This window comes from Trichechus manatus, unplaced genomic scaffold (genome assembly GCF_000243295.1).
Source record: "Trichechus manatus latirostris isolate Lorelei unplaced genomic scaffold, TriManLat1.0 scaffold00204, whole genome shotgun sequence".
NCBI classification, from domain to species: Eukaryota; Metazoa; Chordata; class Mammalia; order Sirenia; family Trichechidae; genus Trichechus; species Trichechus manatus.
In genome coordinates, this window is record NW_004444140.1 from 1,322,984 (window position 1) to 1,340,336 (window position 17,353).

Sequence of the window (17,353 nt, forward strand, 5' to 3'; positions counted from 1 at the left end):
TTTCTTCTGAGGTGCCTCTGGGTGAATTCAAACCACCAATCTTTCAGTTAGTAGCCGAGCGCTTAACTCTGCGCCACCTAGGGATGACCATATAAAATATAGGGGGTACAAAAATAACTAAGAAAAATTTATGCTCAGAGTTTAGAGGCAGAAGCAAATAGTTACAATGTGGCAAGTACTAAAATACAAGAACTAAAAAGAAGCTATCAGGAGTTCAGAGGGACAGTGCATCTATCACTCCCTGGTAATGGGGAAAAGACCTCATAGAGAGGCTAACCTCAGGACATAAATGATGTGTAGGAATTCCTCAGGTAGATGAGGCGGGGAAAGGCAGAGGGACGAACATGCCTTTTTTGTGGAAATGCAGACAGATTGGTAAAGTTGGCATACAGGGTAGTAGTGCAGATGACTGAAGGGAAAATATGTCTGCTACTGATGGACTTTTATGCTATGCTAAACAATTTAAAGAAGGAAATAATGCAATAGCTTTAAGCAAGTGTGTGACATGACCAGATCTACATTTTGGGAAGACAACTCCGCCAAAAGGATGACTAGGGTTAATGGAGTGAAGGTTTTCCTAATAGTCCAGCTGACAGTAGGAGCTGTTTGTTGTTATTAGGTACCCTCAAGCAACAGAGTAGAACTGCCCCGTAGGGTTTTCTAGGTTGCAGTCTTTTACAGGAGCAGATTGCCAGGTCTTTCTCCTGAGGAGCTGCTGGGTGAGTCTGAGCCTTTCAGTTAGCAGCTGAGCACTTAACCACTGCACCACCAGAGGGCTCCTGGAGAGATGTCTAGGAGGCACAAATGCCAGGACCCAATTACTAAGTAGAAGTGTGTGTCAAGGTAAGGTTTCCAGCTTGGGGATCTGGGTGGATGGTAACATCATCAGCTGAGATAGAAAACACAGGAGGAAGACTTGTGCTAGATATGTGGAATTTGAGACAGCTGAAGATGCCCATTCACAAAACATTCACTGACTGTCTACTGGCATTGAACATGACCCACAAAGACAAAAAAGGCCTGATCATGAAGAACTTGAAGTCTAGCTGAGGAGAAAGATAAAATGACGAATTTCAGTATAAGATGTGGCATGAAGTGGATCTTCCCAGAAAGCATTTGGAAATATGTACCTAGAGTTCAGGAGTGAGGCCTGAAGGTGACACAAATTTGTGAATTAAAAGTATTTAACTCATATTTACATGATCACATTTAGATTTATGTGATCATTAAATCCAAGGATGTAGATGACGTTGCCCAGGGAGAGTAAGTAGAGGGGACCAAATCCTATGGAACATCAATATGTAAGAGGAAGGTGGAAGAAGAAAAAGCAGCCTTCAAGAAGCTAGAAAAGGAAAGTCAGAGAGGTAGAAGCCAAGGGGAGAGAAAGCTTCATGAAAACGTAAGTAGTCAAGTCAGATAACAACAGACTGGAAGCAGTCGGTGGACATGTGGAATGGGAAAAATCCTGCAGAATTCATTGTTGTAACTGTGGGATGAGTAGATGCATTCAGTGGGGGTGGGTAGGGGGTATTACTACAACATTTAGCTTTTAATCAGAGCACAACACTTTAAACAAAATATTCCATAATTAAAACTCTTGTTCCTTACTGGCCCGTTTCAAGTAATATACCCATAGGATTTTAATCTGGAAGGGACCTTAGAAATCTTTTCGAACACCAAGTAGTACCATTCCTTACAACTTAAAAAAAACCAGTAAGCTTACGCACCCATACCTGCTATTCCAAGATGGACTTTCAGGGTTTCTCCACCTTTTCTGTCTTCTTCTAGAGATTCAGATTCACCAGCAATGGGTATAGACATTGAAGTAGAAGGAGGCCTGTAAACAAACATCTCTTAGGATCAGAACCTGATTTATTGGTGAGCCTGAAAGTTTGAAGTATTGTTAGAGATTGGTTGTGTAGTCAGTACACAGCTTTAGTAAGGTACATGATAACGTTACCCTTGGAGGGTGAAAGTAATAAAAATCAACAGATAATGTATGCGCTTCCTCAAAACTTGAATTTAATTAATGAAAAACAAATCTTTCTGCACAATAAATGTTGGACCAGAAAGGAGTCCCGAAAAGAGAGAAGGAATCTGTCTGTGTGTTCCTAGCACTCAACTCCCCAAACTAGGCAGGCAGGTATCTCTATGGTGGAGATGGAGGCACCAAGCCCCTTTTTATCTGGGGGTGTGCTGAGAATACCTCATGCCTCCTGCTTCAGTGCCTGAGATCTCTTGTTGGCTCCTCTTTCTTCTTGAATAGCATACATGGATTTATCTTCTACTCTGTGAAGCATGCACCTGGCCCAGGGAGAGTCTATAGAGGGCCCCAGTTGTTTAGATTAGTTTTTGGACTAGATTTTCTGGGAATAAGTGATGGATATATTTTCACTGCCAAATTCAAGGCTCCTGTGTCCATGTGGGAGCTGTGAAGTAGGAAGGGGCAAGTTTGAGTTCTAACAAGTTTGTTTTTCTTAACATAGGAATTTTTATTATAAAACATCCCCAAACTTTAAGGTTGCTATTTCAGAGGAAAACTATATCTTAGAGACTATCCCGTGATCTGAGATAAAATAGCAAGGAAGTTGAAGGGATGAAGAATCTGACTCACTTTGTGGCAATTCTTAAATTCTTTCTAGACTATCTCAACAGTACCGGCCAGCTACTCAGGTCCTTGCAAGCTAAAGACAGTTAAGATTGCCATTAAGCCTGTTTAATTTAGATTACTTCCAGCCCAGGATCTCCTAAATTCCAGACTTGTAAATCCTATTGTGACATTTTTAAGTATCTGACCTACAAGTATATAAAACATAATTTTTCCCAAACTAAACCCATATTCTTTCCCCAAACCTGTTTTTTTCTTGTAGTCCCTATCTCTGTGAATGCCACTGCAATCTTTAAAGGCACAAAAACTAGGATCCTAGATATTATCTGTGTCCTTCCTATTCACATTTCCCCATATCAGGTCAATTTCCAAATCCCACAGATTCTGTTAACATCTCTCCTATCTCTTCTCTACCTCCACCAACTACTTTAATTCTGGCCTTTATAACCCTTTTCCTGAATGACTGCAAGAGTGTTCTAGTGGGTCTCTCTACTTCTTTCCATGCTACAGTCACTGTGGCATTTCTGAAATGTGCATCTGATCATGTTACTCTCTGATTTGAAATCCTTCAGTAGCTCATTTAGGATAAAGCTCAAGCTCCTCAGAATGGCATAAAAGGCCTTCCATAGTCTGCCTTAGACCTACCTCCTCAACTACCAACAGCTAAACTTTTAAATAACATAAAACAGCTTGGTGGAAAAAAACAAAACAAAACTTGGCAGTAAATATTTCATGAGAAAAACCTCTATTTAAAAGAAATACACTTACAGAGAATGGACTCTACAGTCATATTTGTTACTCATTGATGGATGACTCATGCCTGTGTGTCTAAATTTTTATCCTTTTAGTACCAGATGTGGACTGACTGCAGTGTCTCCATCTCTCTACCTCTTTCACTGCTCTCCAACCCCTCAGAACTCCCAACCTTTGGCCTCTTTCCTTCTCCCTCTCAATCAGTCTCCCTCTGGCTCCACTCTCTTTCCTGTCCAGTATGACTCCACAGTCAACTTCACTTCTAGCAATACCCTCGATTTTCCACCCCTTGCCCTGTTATCTCAAAAAATCTGAAAAACCTCAACCCTTAATAATTTCAGCCACCGGCACTAACTGATTTAATACTGGGGCAACTAAGCATTACAGAAAAAATTCATCAACCACAGGGATTAATAAGACAGAAAACTTAGAATCTAAATCCTATCTAGGCCTTGGCAGCCCTCCTAAGTCCTCCTAGACAACTCAGTCATGCTGAATAAAGAATTACTGAGGGCCTATCACGTGCCTGTTTTTTATTCTATTAACCTTCTTGTTCTGAAAATCTTTATATATCCCTTATCAGAAATTGTCTAATACAGCTCAACTACAGAATGAAAGAGACGGGATTATTTTGTTTTAATACATAGTAATGTTAAGAATATGTGAACAATAATCTCCTAAAATGACAATACTACTTACTTGACATTCCATAAATATTCTGTGCTCTGTCACAATGCCATAAACTTGTGCAAGCCATTTTCTCTTCCTGGAATGTTCTACCTACCTCTGTGCTTGGTAAATTCCTATTCATTCTTTAATACTTAGCTCCGTGTCAGCCCCTCAATGAAGACTTACCTGACTTTCAAGGAAAAGTTGTTATAGTTCCCATTCTCTATACCCCAACAACATCATATGTTGTGTGTCCGTCTCCCACATAAACTGTGAATCCCTTCAGAGCAGGGGCTGGGTCTTATTTAGTGGTAGGCAATCAAAAACCCAGTTGCTTGTTGATTTGACTCTAAATGACTGACTCCTGGGACTGTGGTCAAATAAACTCCTTCACTTCTGAGCCTCAATGTCCTCACTTAAAAATATGGATACTACTTACATCCACACGGAGTTGTGTCAAGAATTAAATTGGAAGGCAGAAATATTCATGAAATTATTTTGACAAATGGTAATGTCCTCCCATCTGGAATCTGAATGCTTTGGTGCCTTGCTATTTGAGAGGGTTACGTCACCCTTACATCTGCTTTAACAGTTGCAACAATGGGCTCAAACATACCAACGACTGAGAGGATAGCGCCGGACCAGGGATGTTTCGTTCTGTTATACATAAGGTCACCATGAGTTGGAGCTCTCTCGATAGCAACTAACAACAACAGATCTGCTTTACCACCAAATTATCAAATTTCAGTATAGCATACAATTTCTGTCTCAAAATATCCTTCTTCTTCACCAGTATTAGTGCTTAGCTTTCTTATCAGAGCCATTTTCATTCCTTTGCAAGAGTTAGTGCGCACCTGACGAGCTGTAGAGAACTACAAAGCTCAGTGTAAGGCAGGTGGTTACGTTGAATTACCAGCTGTCCTCTTCATAAGTACGGGGCTTATAATAAGCATAAAATTCATATTTCAAAAAATGTATATACTGTATGTGACAGAACTTCTCATAAAATATCAAAATCAGAATTTAAATCTGAGAATGCTAAGGATTTGATATACTTTTGTTAGCTTCTCTAGTAAATTAAAAAAAAAAAATTTGTATCATGAAAAATCCAAAGACAGACAACAGCAGAGAGAACAGCAGACAAAATCCCTGAAGCAGCTGTTTACATCTATCCTACACAGAGGTATTCAGTCAAGTCACCTAACTGCTCTGTGCCTTAGTCTCCTTATCTGTCAAATGAGAACTCGGATTACACTAAGGCTTTTAAAACCGGCTTCATGAAGCTCCCTTAGGGACTCTGGGAGTAGGCAGGGGAGAGTATTCTGCCTCCTTACCCCTCAGCAGAGCAATTTTGCATAATGGGATTGAGAATACATTTGAGCAAAGGGTTTTATGGCTAAATATTTTGAAAAAAAAATCACTGAACAAGACAACTTACAATATTCTTTTTCGTTCTAAAAGAATGTGATTTTACACATTTGATTTCTGTTAAATATAATCTGATAAAATAATTCACTTTTTCATCGAGTTCAAACATTTTTCGATTCCACACACACTCATGTGCAAGTGAATGGATGTATGAGAGTTTCCCTTTTCCACTGACAGTCGCAGAATGCAAATATCCAAAGAAGAAACTGTTGCGGGTTTGATTCTCCTGAGAAATACTTTTGTGTGTTTTAGGATTAGGCATTCAGTTTATTCATATGAGTTACAGAAGTCCTTGTCTATAAATATGAACTGTAGATTGTTATGTTACACTTACGGAGATAATGTAGAAGAATATTAGATGATATATTCTGAAGCTCCTTGACCCTCAATATCTGAGTTTCACAAGTAGAGAGAAAAAATGGCAGAGAAAGGGCGAGAGGAGTATCCATAAATAAGTCCATGAGAAGGAATGACGGCTTCACTTTTTCTACAGGTTTTGCTTCTCATCTCGTTTTACCCTAAACTGATTCTACTAGAAATGCAAATTAAGTTTACCTGAGAGACCAAATATAGTACAGCAAAAATTGTTTGATCTCAAGAGAGGAGGAAATAAAGCAGCCAGGAAATTATGGTTTGTGGGAAGGCAGTACAGGAAGCCTAAGTGATAGAAAAATGCACAGTTTTAATCAATAATTGATTTGTATTAAAATACATATTTCATCTTTATAAACAGTATGTAAGTGGGGAATTATATGGACATTGCTTTCTAAGTTATGGCAAGAGCTATTAAAAGCATAAAATTGATGTACAGGGAAGTAATATTTCCTCTACTTTTCTAAATATATTTTATCTCAGATATTTAAGATCTAATGAACTTTCATTTTTAATTATTAAGTGTCTTCAAGATTATTGACAGGCAATCCTATTGCATTTACCCACTCAGTTCACTCTCCCACTCTCTCAGGAGGCTTTTGTACACCCTTTCCTCTCTCCTCAAACCTCCACCTCCATCCGCCCCATCTTCGTTCTTGAATGATGACCTTGGTTCCTATTTCACTAAGAAATCAGAAGCAATTAGAAGAGAACTTCCATATGCTCCCACTTCTTATACACCCAGCTATCTGCATCTGTAGCCATGTTCTCTGCCTTCATCATATTACAGTGGATAAACTGGGTACCAGATCCCTTCTCTTTTGACAATCCAAGGACACTCTTCTAGCAATTGTCTCTTTTCTCTTCTGCACCATCAATTTCTCCCTCTCTACTGGACCATTCTCATCAGTATACGAAATCTCCTACAGTGTCTCCCATCTTAAAAAACAACAACACACCTCCCTTGACCTCTAAAATGTGTGCATGTGCATGTATACACACAGACTATACTCTAAATCCCAAGCAATCATGAGACTGCTAGGACAAAGACTCGACTCTCCAATCTGACTGGGCTGCACACACAAAGGCACGTTACAAAGTGCTGGCAATCAAAAGCTGTCATTGTTATTTATAAAGGATAAACAGTAAGTAACAGAAATAGATTACTTATAGAAAGCAAACAGTAAACAACAGGAACAGATTTGATGTGAACTTGTCCCCTCCACTCGCACGAATACCCCACTTAACATCGTAGGAGAGGAACCCACTTACATTTAAAAGGGGACCTGCTCACCCTTCCCAGATTACCCATTTCTGTGTCACTGGGCGGGCGCACCATGGAACAGGTATCAGTAGGTCTCTCTCTCTCTCTTAACAGGCATCTCTCTAGTCAGCTTAGGTCAGATATGGCATGGCTGTGTTCATTTTCTCTCTGTGGCTTTTCCTGGCTGGGTCTGGCCCCGTCTTATTCATCTAGCTCTCAACCAGCAGCTTCAGGACAACCGTGGGCTAGTGCCAGTGTTAGGCAGGCATTACGACGGCTCTTGAGGCAAAACTTTTATGAACAACTCCTGTACAGTGTATGCCCAAGCCTCTGTGGGCAACCTCTCAGCCCTCTTAGGGCAGACCTCCTCTCAGCCCCCTCTGGACAGGACTCCTCTTGGCCTTAGTGTTACACCTCTCAGCACAGCCAGGAGTCTGCTGCTGCCAGAGGCAGGCCAGCTCGGCCTCCATGCTGTCACTTGCTCTGCTTGGGCGTCTGTCTGCACAGACCTGGACTGCAGCTGCTCCCCCTTTGCAAGGTGCCCAGCTCCGTTGGTGACCTCTTGCCCAGAGATGCCCAGCTCTGCTCTGTGGATTGACTCTGCCCACCATCGCCGTCTGATGTGTGGGCTGACTCACCCACTGTTGCCGTCCTGACTGCTCTCTCGGCCTCTCGCCACTGGCTCAGCTGCTGGGCCCCTTCTGGGCCTCTTCTGTGTTATCAGCTCAGTGTTACAGCCCTTGACTCGTATTACAACTCTTTTATTTGGGTCTAGGAGGTTTTCCATACAGGGAACCTTGGTCCAAAGGACACACTCCCCTCCAGGTTCTTGTTGGTCACGAGGTCCCCCCAGAATCTGTGAGACTGGCCAATTATACAGGAAAACTCTTCGTCAATTTCAAGGTGTGGCTTTCTTAGCAAGATCACAAACTGACCAATCTCTTACGTGGATCATAAACCAACCAATTCTACTGGGTGGCCTGCAAGCCTCTTAGGCAGACAGCACACCGACCAATCCCTGCAAGATGCTTAGGTGGACAGTGAATCAACCAATCCTTGCAAGCAGCTTAGGTGGATAACAAACCGGCCAATCCCTGCAAGCTACCTAGGCAGACAGCAAACAGACCAATCACTTGGCAGATTGTGGCCCAACCAATCATTGCGAGAGAATTGCAGACCTAGAGTCAGAAAGACCACATAAAAGAAACCAATTGCACCACAACCCTATATCGTCTTTTTATTTATGACCCCACTGTTCTGTTTCTTTTTGCAGCAAAATTCCTCCTAAGAATTGTTTACACTGTCCCCAGTTTTCCTCCTCCAGACTCTCTTTAACCCACTCTAATAAGGTTTCAGTCTAAGCGCATTCGATACTGCAAAATCTAAAGGTCAACTCTCAGTCCTCATCTTCCATGGCCTATTTCAGTAGTACCTGACAGAATCGATACTCCTTCCTTTATGAAACACTTTATCCACTTGGTTTTCAGGACAGAATTCTCCTTTGGTTCTGTCCCCTTATCTCACTGGTTGTTCCTTTGCTGGCTCTTTCCCATCTCCCAACTTCTTACACGATGAAGCATCTCACTTCAGTCTGCTGACCTCTCCTTTTCCCTATCTATACTCATTGCCTACGTCATTTCATCAAGTCTTATGGCTTTAATTACCATCTATATGATGATAAATTTCCAAATTTATATCTTCCGTACTCAGGACTTCTCTACTCAACTACTCAACTCCACAGTGATAAATCCAACTGTCAAATTGACATGTTCAGCTAGATGTTTAATAGAGACCTCAAACTTAACATGTCCAAAACCAAGCTCCCAACTTGTTCCTCTTGTAGACTTTCCCATCTCAATAAATGGAAATACCATTCTTCCAGTTACTCAGGCCAAAATCCTTCATATCATTCTGCACTCCGACCAGCCTGGTTCAAGGTACCATCATCTCTTTCTTGGATTATTGGAAGAGTCTCCTAACTTATCTCCCCATTTCTGCCCTTGTCCCCTTTATTGCTCCCACATACTATCTATTTCCTACCTAGCAGTAATATAATTTTATTCTTCTGCTCAAAACCCTTTAGTAGCTTTCTATCTCACTCAGAGTATAAGTGGAAATCCTTTATTGTAATAGTCTACAAGATTCTTTATCATCCAATCTCATCTCCTATCACCCTCCTCCTCATTCACTCTGCTCTAGACACACTGGTCTCCTTGGCAGCTACTTAAACATGCCAAGCACACTCCTCCCTCAGGACCTTTGTCCTTGTACCCTCTACCTTGAATGCTCTTCTCCCAGATATCTGCATGGCTTGCTTCCTACCTCCTTCAGGTCTCTGATCAAATGTCATCTTTACCACAGAGGCCTTTCCTGACTACTCTATATAAAACAGGAACACTTCCCCATGAGTGTGGCCCTTTTACCAACATGCTTCATTTTTCTCCTAAACACTAATTACCATTTTTCATATATATTTGTTCATTGGTCTGTTTTCCTCTTAAAATACCAGCTCCAAGATGGAAAGGACATAGTCTATTTTGTTCATTGCTATTTCTCTAGTGTCTAGAATAGGACCTAGCGCGTAGTGAGGCACTTAATAAAATATTTGTTGAAGAAATAAGTAAGTTCACAAATGCTAGACTAAAAATTTTAGTTTGTATAATTTCACCCAAAACCTGAAGATGACAAAAGATCTATAGCTTAAATAATTCAGGGAGTAAAAGTTTCATTTGGTAATACCCAAAACCAAACCTGCTGCTGTCGAGTTGATTCTGACTCATAGTGACCCTATAGGACAGAGCAGAATTGCCCCATAGGGTTTCCAAGGATTTGAACTGCTGACCTTCTGGTTAGCAGCTGAGCTCTTAACCACTGCACCACAGGGCTCCATTATCATTTGATAATAGGTAATAGTAACTTCTAGGAGGGTCAGGTCAGTCTGACTATCCCTTCCCTAGTATCACTGGTATTGGACTGTAAACACTATAAAATATTAATGTAAAAAACTTTGAACAAGGAAATCACTATTATATTTTCAGAGAAATAACCTGGGCATCCACTTACGTTTTAAAACATGGGTCACCAGACATCAGCTGCATACTGATCAAAACCTAAGTATAAGAAAAACAAATATCGTGATTAAAAAGAATCTCTTGAGAGAAGCCATGTTCTGCTAATCTCTGCATCCTCCACAGCACCTAGTCCAATACTTCTATTTAGAGAGTATTAAATGATTATTGAAATGGTTACATCCAATATTAAATTATTGCTTTGTACATAGTTTATAAATCATTTCTAACATTCAAAACCCTGTTTAGTGCAAAAAAATCAGAGTGGAAAAGACAGAAACAAAGAACAAGTTGTTCATCAGTAACAATCCTGTGGGAGTGTGGCTATGCTGATCTAGTTTGTCTGTCTTTACTCCCAGATTCCTGTGGTGCTTAAGTGTCTGGAAGTGTTTCCTTCCAGCTTGCCATTTTGATGCCTCAAGGGATGCCTGCTGGTTGCCTCCAATAGCAGAATGCTTCTGGTCTTTGCTCCAGTTATACAGCAGGGTTTAAAATTTTTCTATTTTTGCTATTCTCTAGTTGCTGGCTGCCTTTTAAGAATCAGCCATAGGATTATGTTCCTACAGGAATAATGATGATAATGGTACTAACGACGATGATAATGGTAATAACGACAACATTAACAACAATCATGATTTGAAAATTTATTGTGTGTCAGGCATGAGCTGAGTGTTTTATATGTATTACTTCATGTAATCTCCAATGACCCTATGAGACAGAGATACTTTCATGCTAAGCCCAGGGAGATTAAGTGATATTTTCAAGGATGGATAACTAGTAAAGGGCGGAGCTGGGATCTGAACCCAGGACTGCATAATACTAAAGCTCATGGTCTTAATGAATATCAGGATATTTATATTACTGTATGTTTTCCAGCTAATGGCTAACACATATTCTTATATAACCTCATTTCATTCTTATTTCTTTATTCCACTACATGTCTCCACTACTATCCTCTTTTTTAACTCTCAACTTATCAAATGACTTATACTTGTGCTGGTTTCTTCATCACCTCTTCTTTCACAGAACCCTACGATCTGGTTTCCAACTCCATCAAAATAGTACTCTTGAATGTCTTGAATGTCACAGGAAGGAAGTAGATATGGCACATAAAAGTTAAAAAAACATTTTGTAGTGAAGTAGAGCAGAGTGGGACAGTGGTTGCAGGGGATGAGAAGCTCTTTAAATATAGGAGATATCAAGTCTTTTTGTTTACATGTTGATAAGGATGGTTCATTAGAGGGAGAGATGATTAGGAGAGGGAATAATCCAAGAGGCAAAGGTCTTGATTAGGCAAGCTTTGGATTCTAGAACCCAAGAGGAAGGGCTGATTTCTCACAGGAAGAGGAACTTTATCCATTGTAACCAGAGGCAAAAAGGAGAATAAGGCTGAAGAGGCAGGTAGAATTGTAAATTCTATGATAGGGAATTTGAGTTTAATGGTTTCTGTTTTCCCAATAAAGGACAAGGCAAGATCATTAGCTGAGAGCGAGAGTAGTGTTTGAGAGATATGAGAAGAAAGAAAAGATGAAAAATATCTAGGAAATTGGGAAAGGAAGCTTACAAAGGAAGTAGAGTACCACTGCTGGATGGTGATGAGCATGACTTCAGTAATGCCAGGTAGTCTGGGTGCATGATATCCAGCAATGTTCAGTGACCCGGAGAAGACAGATGGTTGAGTTCAACTGGGATTGGGGTTTACTCAGGGGAGAGCAAGGGAGGGAGGCAGGGACAACGGATGAGGGAGTATTTTTTAAGGGCATTATAATCATAGATCATGGAATCTAAGCTGGACAAAGAGGGAAGTGAAGGCAAATGGGGACGACATGGAGAGTGGTAAGGTTAAACAGAGCTAAGTGATCAGTAGACCGTGAAGGCTGGAAGCATATGAGATAGTGGTAGGAGAGTGGATAGTAAAAGTAGTGGAGTTTCTAGTTTTTATTCATAATTTTTTTCCTTTCTTCTTATTAGATACTTTGTTATCATAGGGTAATGTAGCTAAAATACAGAAAAAGATTAATTCAGTGAGTTTTACTAGGTGCCAGGTACTTTACATTTTTTCATTTGGTCTCACTTAATACTCCCAACAACTCTATGAAGTATATATTATTATCTCTGTGATCACCATAATATGTGACTGCTGATGGCACTTGGTTACAAATCCGGCAGATGTCCAGGGGTGAGTTCTATCTGCCACTTCACTAGTTATAAAAGAGCCCAGTGACTTCTATGTATGACTTCTATATACCCACCCCCGTCACTCTGGACACCTTTTGGGGGTTATAAACATTTCAAGGTATTCATCAAGCTCCTTCCTCCCAATGAGCCCTTATGCTGAGTGGTTGTGTGTATTGTTCCCGTATGTTTTTAGTACCAAAGAAAAACACCTTAAGATCATGAAGGTGACATTTGTTACTTTTCACTGTGTCTGTGTTTTGAATAGGTTTTTCCTCCTAGGTAGTGAATATTCCAGTGGTGTGGTCATTTTATGATCTCAGTATTGATTCACTCTTGCCCTTGGCAGTATATGTAGTGGCGTCACTAGGGTTGGTGTCACTCAGTGCAGTAACTCATGGTGTCAGCCCTACCCCCTCCACGGACCTCCTCCCATACTAGATCATACAGAATCCTTAGTAATGTTTTTTGTATTAATGTTACTAATTTTAATCATAGAATAATATGGATAAAATAGTTATAAATTACTTAAATGTAATATTTCTTAGATTATACGAAAATTGTTTTGTAAAATCTTTCCACATTGAATTACAACATTATTAGTAACTGAACAGAAGTCTTTTTGATTTTTCTCCTTCTCTTCCTTTAATTACTACTTCATTCTCAAAAAAGTTATTGATATAGGTTCACAAATACTAATTACCACCATGTTATAGCTATAACACCAGAAAATTACACAAAATCAGTAACTATTATAAAAACACTGGCAGCAATGAAAACAACAGCACACGCTAGTAGCGCGTGCAGACGAAACCATGTGATCCGAGGCATTCCTGTCATTGGGTAATAATGACAGCTCTGAAGCACTAGAAGGTTCAAAAAGTAAATTAGCATAGAGTTTTAGCCTTGTAGGTATACTAATATATATAAGCTGGGCTTACGAAGAATGTTTTCATTGTTATAACTATTTACAGGGATATTTTTATAAGAAATAATAAATTTCTTCTGAAACACTGCACAAAAACTTTATAGATAGTCATTTTCGTGTCACCACTTCTGACAGTGTCACCCGGAATGGTCTGCACCCACCATTCCCTCCTAACGACGCCACTGAGTATATGCTTATACTTATTTAAAGGCAGAGTCTTGTGTGTTGACGTAAATCTTGAAATGTGCTTACTTTAAGAATGGAATTATCTTGTCTTGTATTTTTGGTATCATAGCCTTCCAGTAAACAGCGACGAGTGGTATTTCCTGATCCAGCAAACTCTGCCAGGTTTAGATCTGCAAAGCCCAGCTATGAAAAGAAAGAAAATTATATTAATATCTACTAGGCTTCTATCACAGTCTCTTTAAAATAAACATTCAACCCATGCCCTAGACCAGTCTTCTCAAACTTCAGTCATTTGTAGTTTCTGCCATTTAACTATTTGCTTAATAGTTGTCTTTAAATTGGCATACTTTTTATAGCAATTTATTACCTATTCTACTCTTAAGCTATAAACCAAAACCAAAAATAAACAAACAAAAAACCCACTGCCATCGAGCCGATTCCGACTCATAGTGACCCTATAGGACAAAGTAGAACTACCCCATAGGTTTTCCAAGGAGCAGCTGGTGGATTCGAACTGCTGACCTTTTGGTTAGCAGCTATAGCTCTAGGATCTTTAAAATTACAGATTTGATGTGCTAAATATATTTTTCTACACACATTAAAATATATATAACTGTTAAAATAAAAATAATATATATCAAACAACTAAAATTACTGCCAGTAGCAGTGGTACTCACACGACACTATGGGAAATACTAGCAGACCAATCAGATGATAATTTGCATACAAATATAAAACTCTCTTCTCCCTATTCTGGTTCCCACTCTTGCCAAGTTAACCACTGATGACTGAAGATAGCTGCAGGTTATAAAGTTGTTCACTCTCCACGTAAAAACTATAATGATTTAAGTGAATCAAATGCTTTCCTTGGAACAAGCCTCTTCTCTTGCCCCACGTTCCACAACACTTGCCTTGCTGATTACCTGAGCTGAATCTCTCTTTATTGAATCTACTTTCTCCCTTTCCCCTGTCTCTGCCCCACACTTACCCTCTATGCTGCTACCTAAAAGTTCAGCTTAAACCTGTTCCTTCCCCTTATTACTATTTGGCTTTTGTCCCCATCTTCCATAGCTACGAAACATTTCCTATGGTCTTTCCTCTGATGTTGGCTCAATCCTATTTCTTGTTTGCAAGTGGTACAACAAATCAACTCCATTAGATCATTATTTTTTGAACAAATTAAGTCTCCTCTACATAACTAGAGTGCTTTACTAACAGTGAAAAATGTATTGTGCTTGTAGTTAATTAAGCACTTCTCCTTGAGTACAATAACACAAAGTATCCTAAATTTCAAAGACTGCTGTGATTTTAAGTTGTCTGCTTTAAGGTTTTAAAACACACAGTGGGCACATGAAAATGGCATTTAGGATGAAGATTTTAATTGCAGTCTGGAGTATTATTTTAGTAGCGTTTAATAGGTTGAAAAGAATAAAGAATAAGAATTTATAGAGCCCAGTTGAAGGGTCACAAGGCCTATATACAAGGCACACATCAAGCCACAGGTAACATCTAATAATCTTCATTTGGTGACTCTGGTCTCATTGCCTTTTTTAGGGATGAGGTCCAGATTATTAGATAAAGCCTGGATGTGTCTAGGGCAAAACCACATCCAACTGAGCATGTGAGACTTACACTGACTATTAGATCACACATTATCAACAGTCTATTTAATATCTTCTCTCTGTGAATCTCCAACACTTCCTTTCCTATCCTCACTCTCTGCTGATGACCTTGCTTCCTTTCACTCAGAAAATAAGAACAATCAAAACAGCACTTCCACAAGCTCTTGTCACCATATCCACTCACTTACTTGCATCTGTGCCCATATATTTGCCCTCCCACTTACAGTACTACAGATGAACTGGCTGTGCTCCTACCTGAGGCTACCTGCTCTCCTCTAGCCTACTCCAGTTCATTGTATCAGCTGTTCTTCCCTCTGTTTTGCATTCTAAAATTTTCCCTCTACTGCATCATTCCCATCAGCACACAAACATGCTGGATTTTCTCCCATCTGAATGGACAAAAGAAACCAAAACCAAAACCTCTCTGTTACGGACGGAATTCTGTAACCCCCATCCCCCCCGCCCCCAAAATAGCTGTTATAACTCCTAACCCCTATACCTGTGGTGTTATATACCTGTTATCCCATTTGGGAATGGGTTTTCTTTGTTATGTTAATGAGGTAGTATTAGTGTAGGGTGTGTCTTAAATCAATCTCTTTTGAGATATAAAAGCGTAGAGTTGGGGGAAAACATGCCATGCCACATGAAGATCACCAAGGAGCCAAGGAACAGAAGCTGAAAAGGACCTTCTCTCAGAGCTGACAGAGAGAGAAGGCCTTCTCCCACAGCCAGTGCCCTAAATTTGGACTTCTAGCCTCCTAAGCTGTGAGAAAATAAATTTGTTAAAGCCACCCACTTGTGATACCTAAGACACTCTCTTACCCCACAACCCCTTCCAGCTACTGGACATTTTTCTGCTCCTCTTTACAGTCAAACTCCTTGAAATAGTTGTCTGTGCTGACTGTCTCCAATCCCTCTGTCTCTGGCTACCCTGCCCACTTAATTTCCCTCCGCTCTCCTCTTCCCTCACTCTGCTAGCCACAATGCCCTGTTCCTTGAAAATGCCAAGATGACCTCAAGGCCTTTAACACTTACTGTTCTGTCTGAGACATTCTCTCTTAGATCTTGTAGCTTTCTCTCTCACTCCATTCAGGTCTTGAAATGTCATCTTTTTAAAGGAGCTTTCTCAGACCATCCGAAGATATGCCCTGCGCCTCTCTCCTCTCCCCTAAAGTTGTCACCCTCTAACCCCCTACCTGATTTATTTTTTCTCCTTAGTAGTTATTATCACATCACATACATACATATTTATTCCGCCTATTTTCTGATGCCCCCTCCTCCTGTTAGAATGTAACCTCCACAAAGGCGGGCATTTTTTGTCTGTTTTGTTCCCTGCTGTATCTCCAGCACTTAGAATTGTGACAGGAACAATACATATTTGCTAAATAAAAAGCAGCCACTGGCTCACCAGCCACTGTTGAAATTCCTAGGTTACAGTGTCACTAAGCATAATACCAGAGGAAAAAAAAGTATTTGGTTAGTCCCTGCTAAGAAAGCGTATTAAAAGGTGGTGTATTTCAATGTGATGTTTTAGGCTAAAGGTTAACCAATGATGGCATTCAACATTTATCAAGCATCTTTTACGTACCAGGCTCTGTTCTAGACACTGGAAGTAGATGTGAACGGGATAGGTAAGGATTCTACCTCCAGAGAGCTTACATTCTAGAAAGGTATCAGAGTGTCTGTATTTCCTTATGATTTGTCCTTTGGCTTCTGTGAGATAACTGTCTTACAAAAATGGCACATATACATAAATACTAGACACATCTGCGGTTGATGTCACTTCATTCAGAACATAATTCTGAGCATCTACATTCTAGGTAATGTGAGGCACTGGAAACATAGAAATGAAATAAACCATTCCTACTCTCAAGGAGCTCACAGTTTAAGAAGGGAATATAGAAAACAAATTCCTATAATACAGTGCGCTAAGAACTATGATAGTGGAAGGCACAATTACAAGAAAGAGAGGAAAAGAAAATTTCTGAGTGGAGAGGGATGACTCAGCTGAGTCTTTAATGACATGTGAGTTGACAGGCCAAGGGAGGGAGAAGCACATGCACGGCAGAGAGAACGTCAAGTCACAAGGCAAAGAGGCTACAATAACACCAGATGCTTTAGGAGGCTTATGGGGGCAGTATGTCTGAAGCGTAAGGACAAGAGTGTGAGTGTGTGTGTGTGTGTGTGTGTGTGTGTGTGTGTGTGTGTGTACAGAATTAGGTGGAAGAGATGAGGTACAACAGATGATATGCAAATCAAGATGGGTCTTATACACTAGGT

The 17,353-nt window shown here is 40.1% G+C and overlaps 1 protein-coding gene across 1 annotated transcript in view; it reads right to left on the reverse strand.

Annotated features, from left to right (window-relative positions):
• The window catches only part of EEIG2 (EEIG family member 2), a 64,021-nt gene that overhangs the window by 9,328 nt on the left and 37,340 nt on the right, over nt 1-17,353 (reverse strand). The window contains exons 4-6 of the mRNA XM_004388050.2: nt 13,518-13,634; nt 10,158-10,204; nt 1,734-1,837 (exon numbers count right to left, since the gene is read on the reverse strand). Of these exons, the coding sequence (XP_004388107.1) occupies nt 1,734-1,837; nt 10,158-10,204; nt 13,518-13,634 (268 nt within the window). The remainder of the gene's footprint in view (nt 1-1,733; nt 1,838-10,157; nt 10,205-13,517; nt 13,635-17,353) is intronic.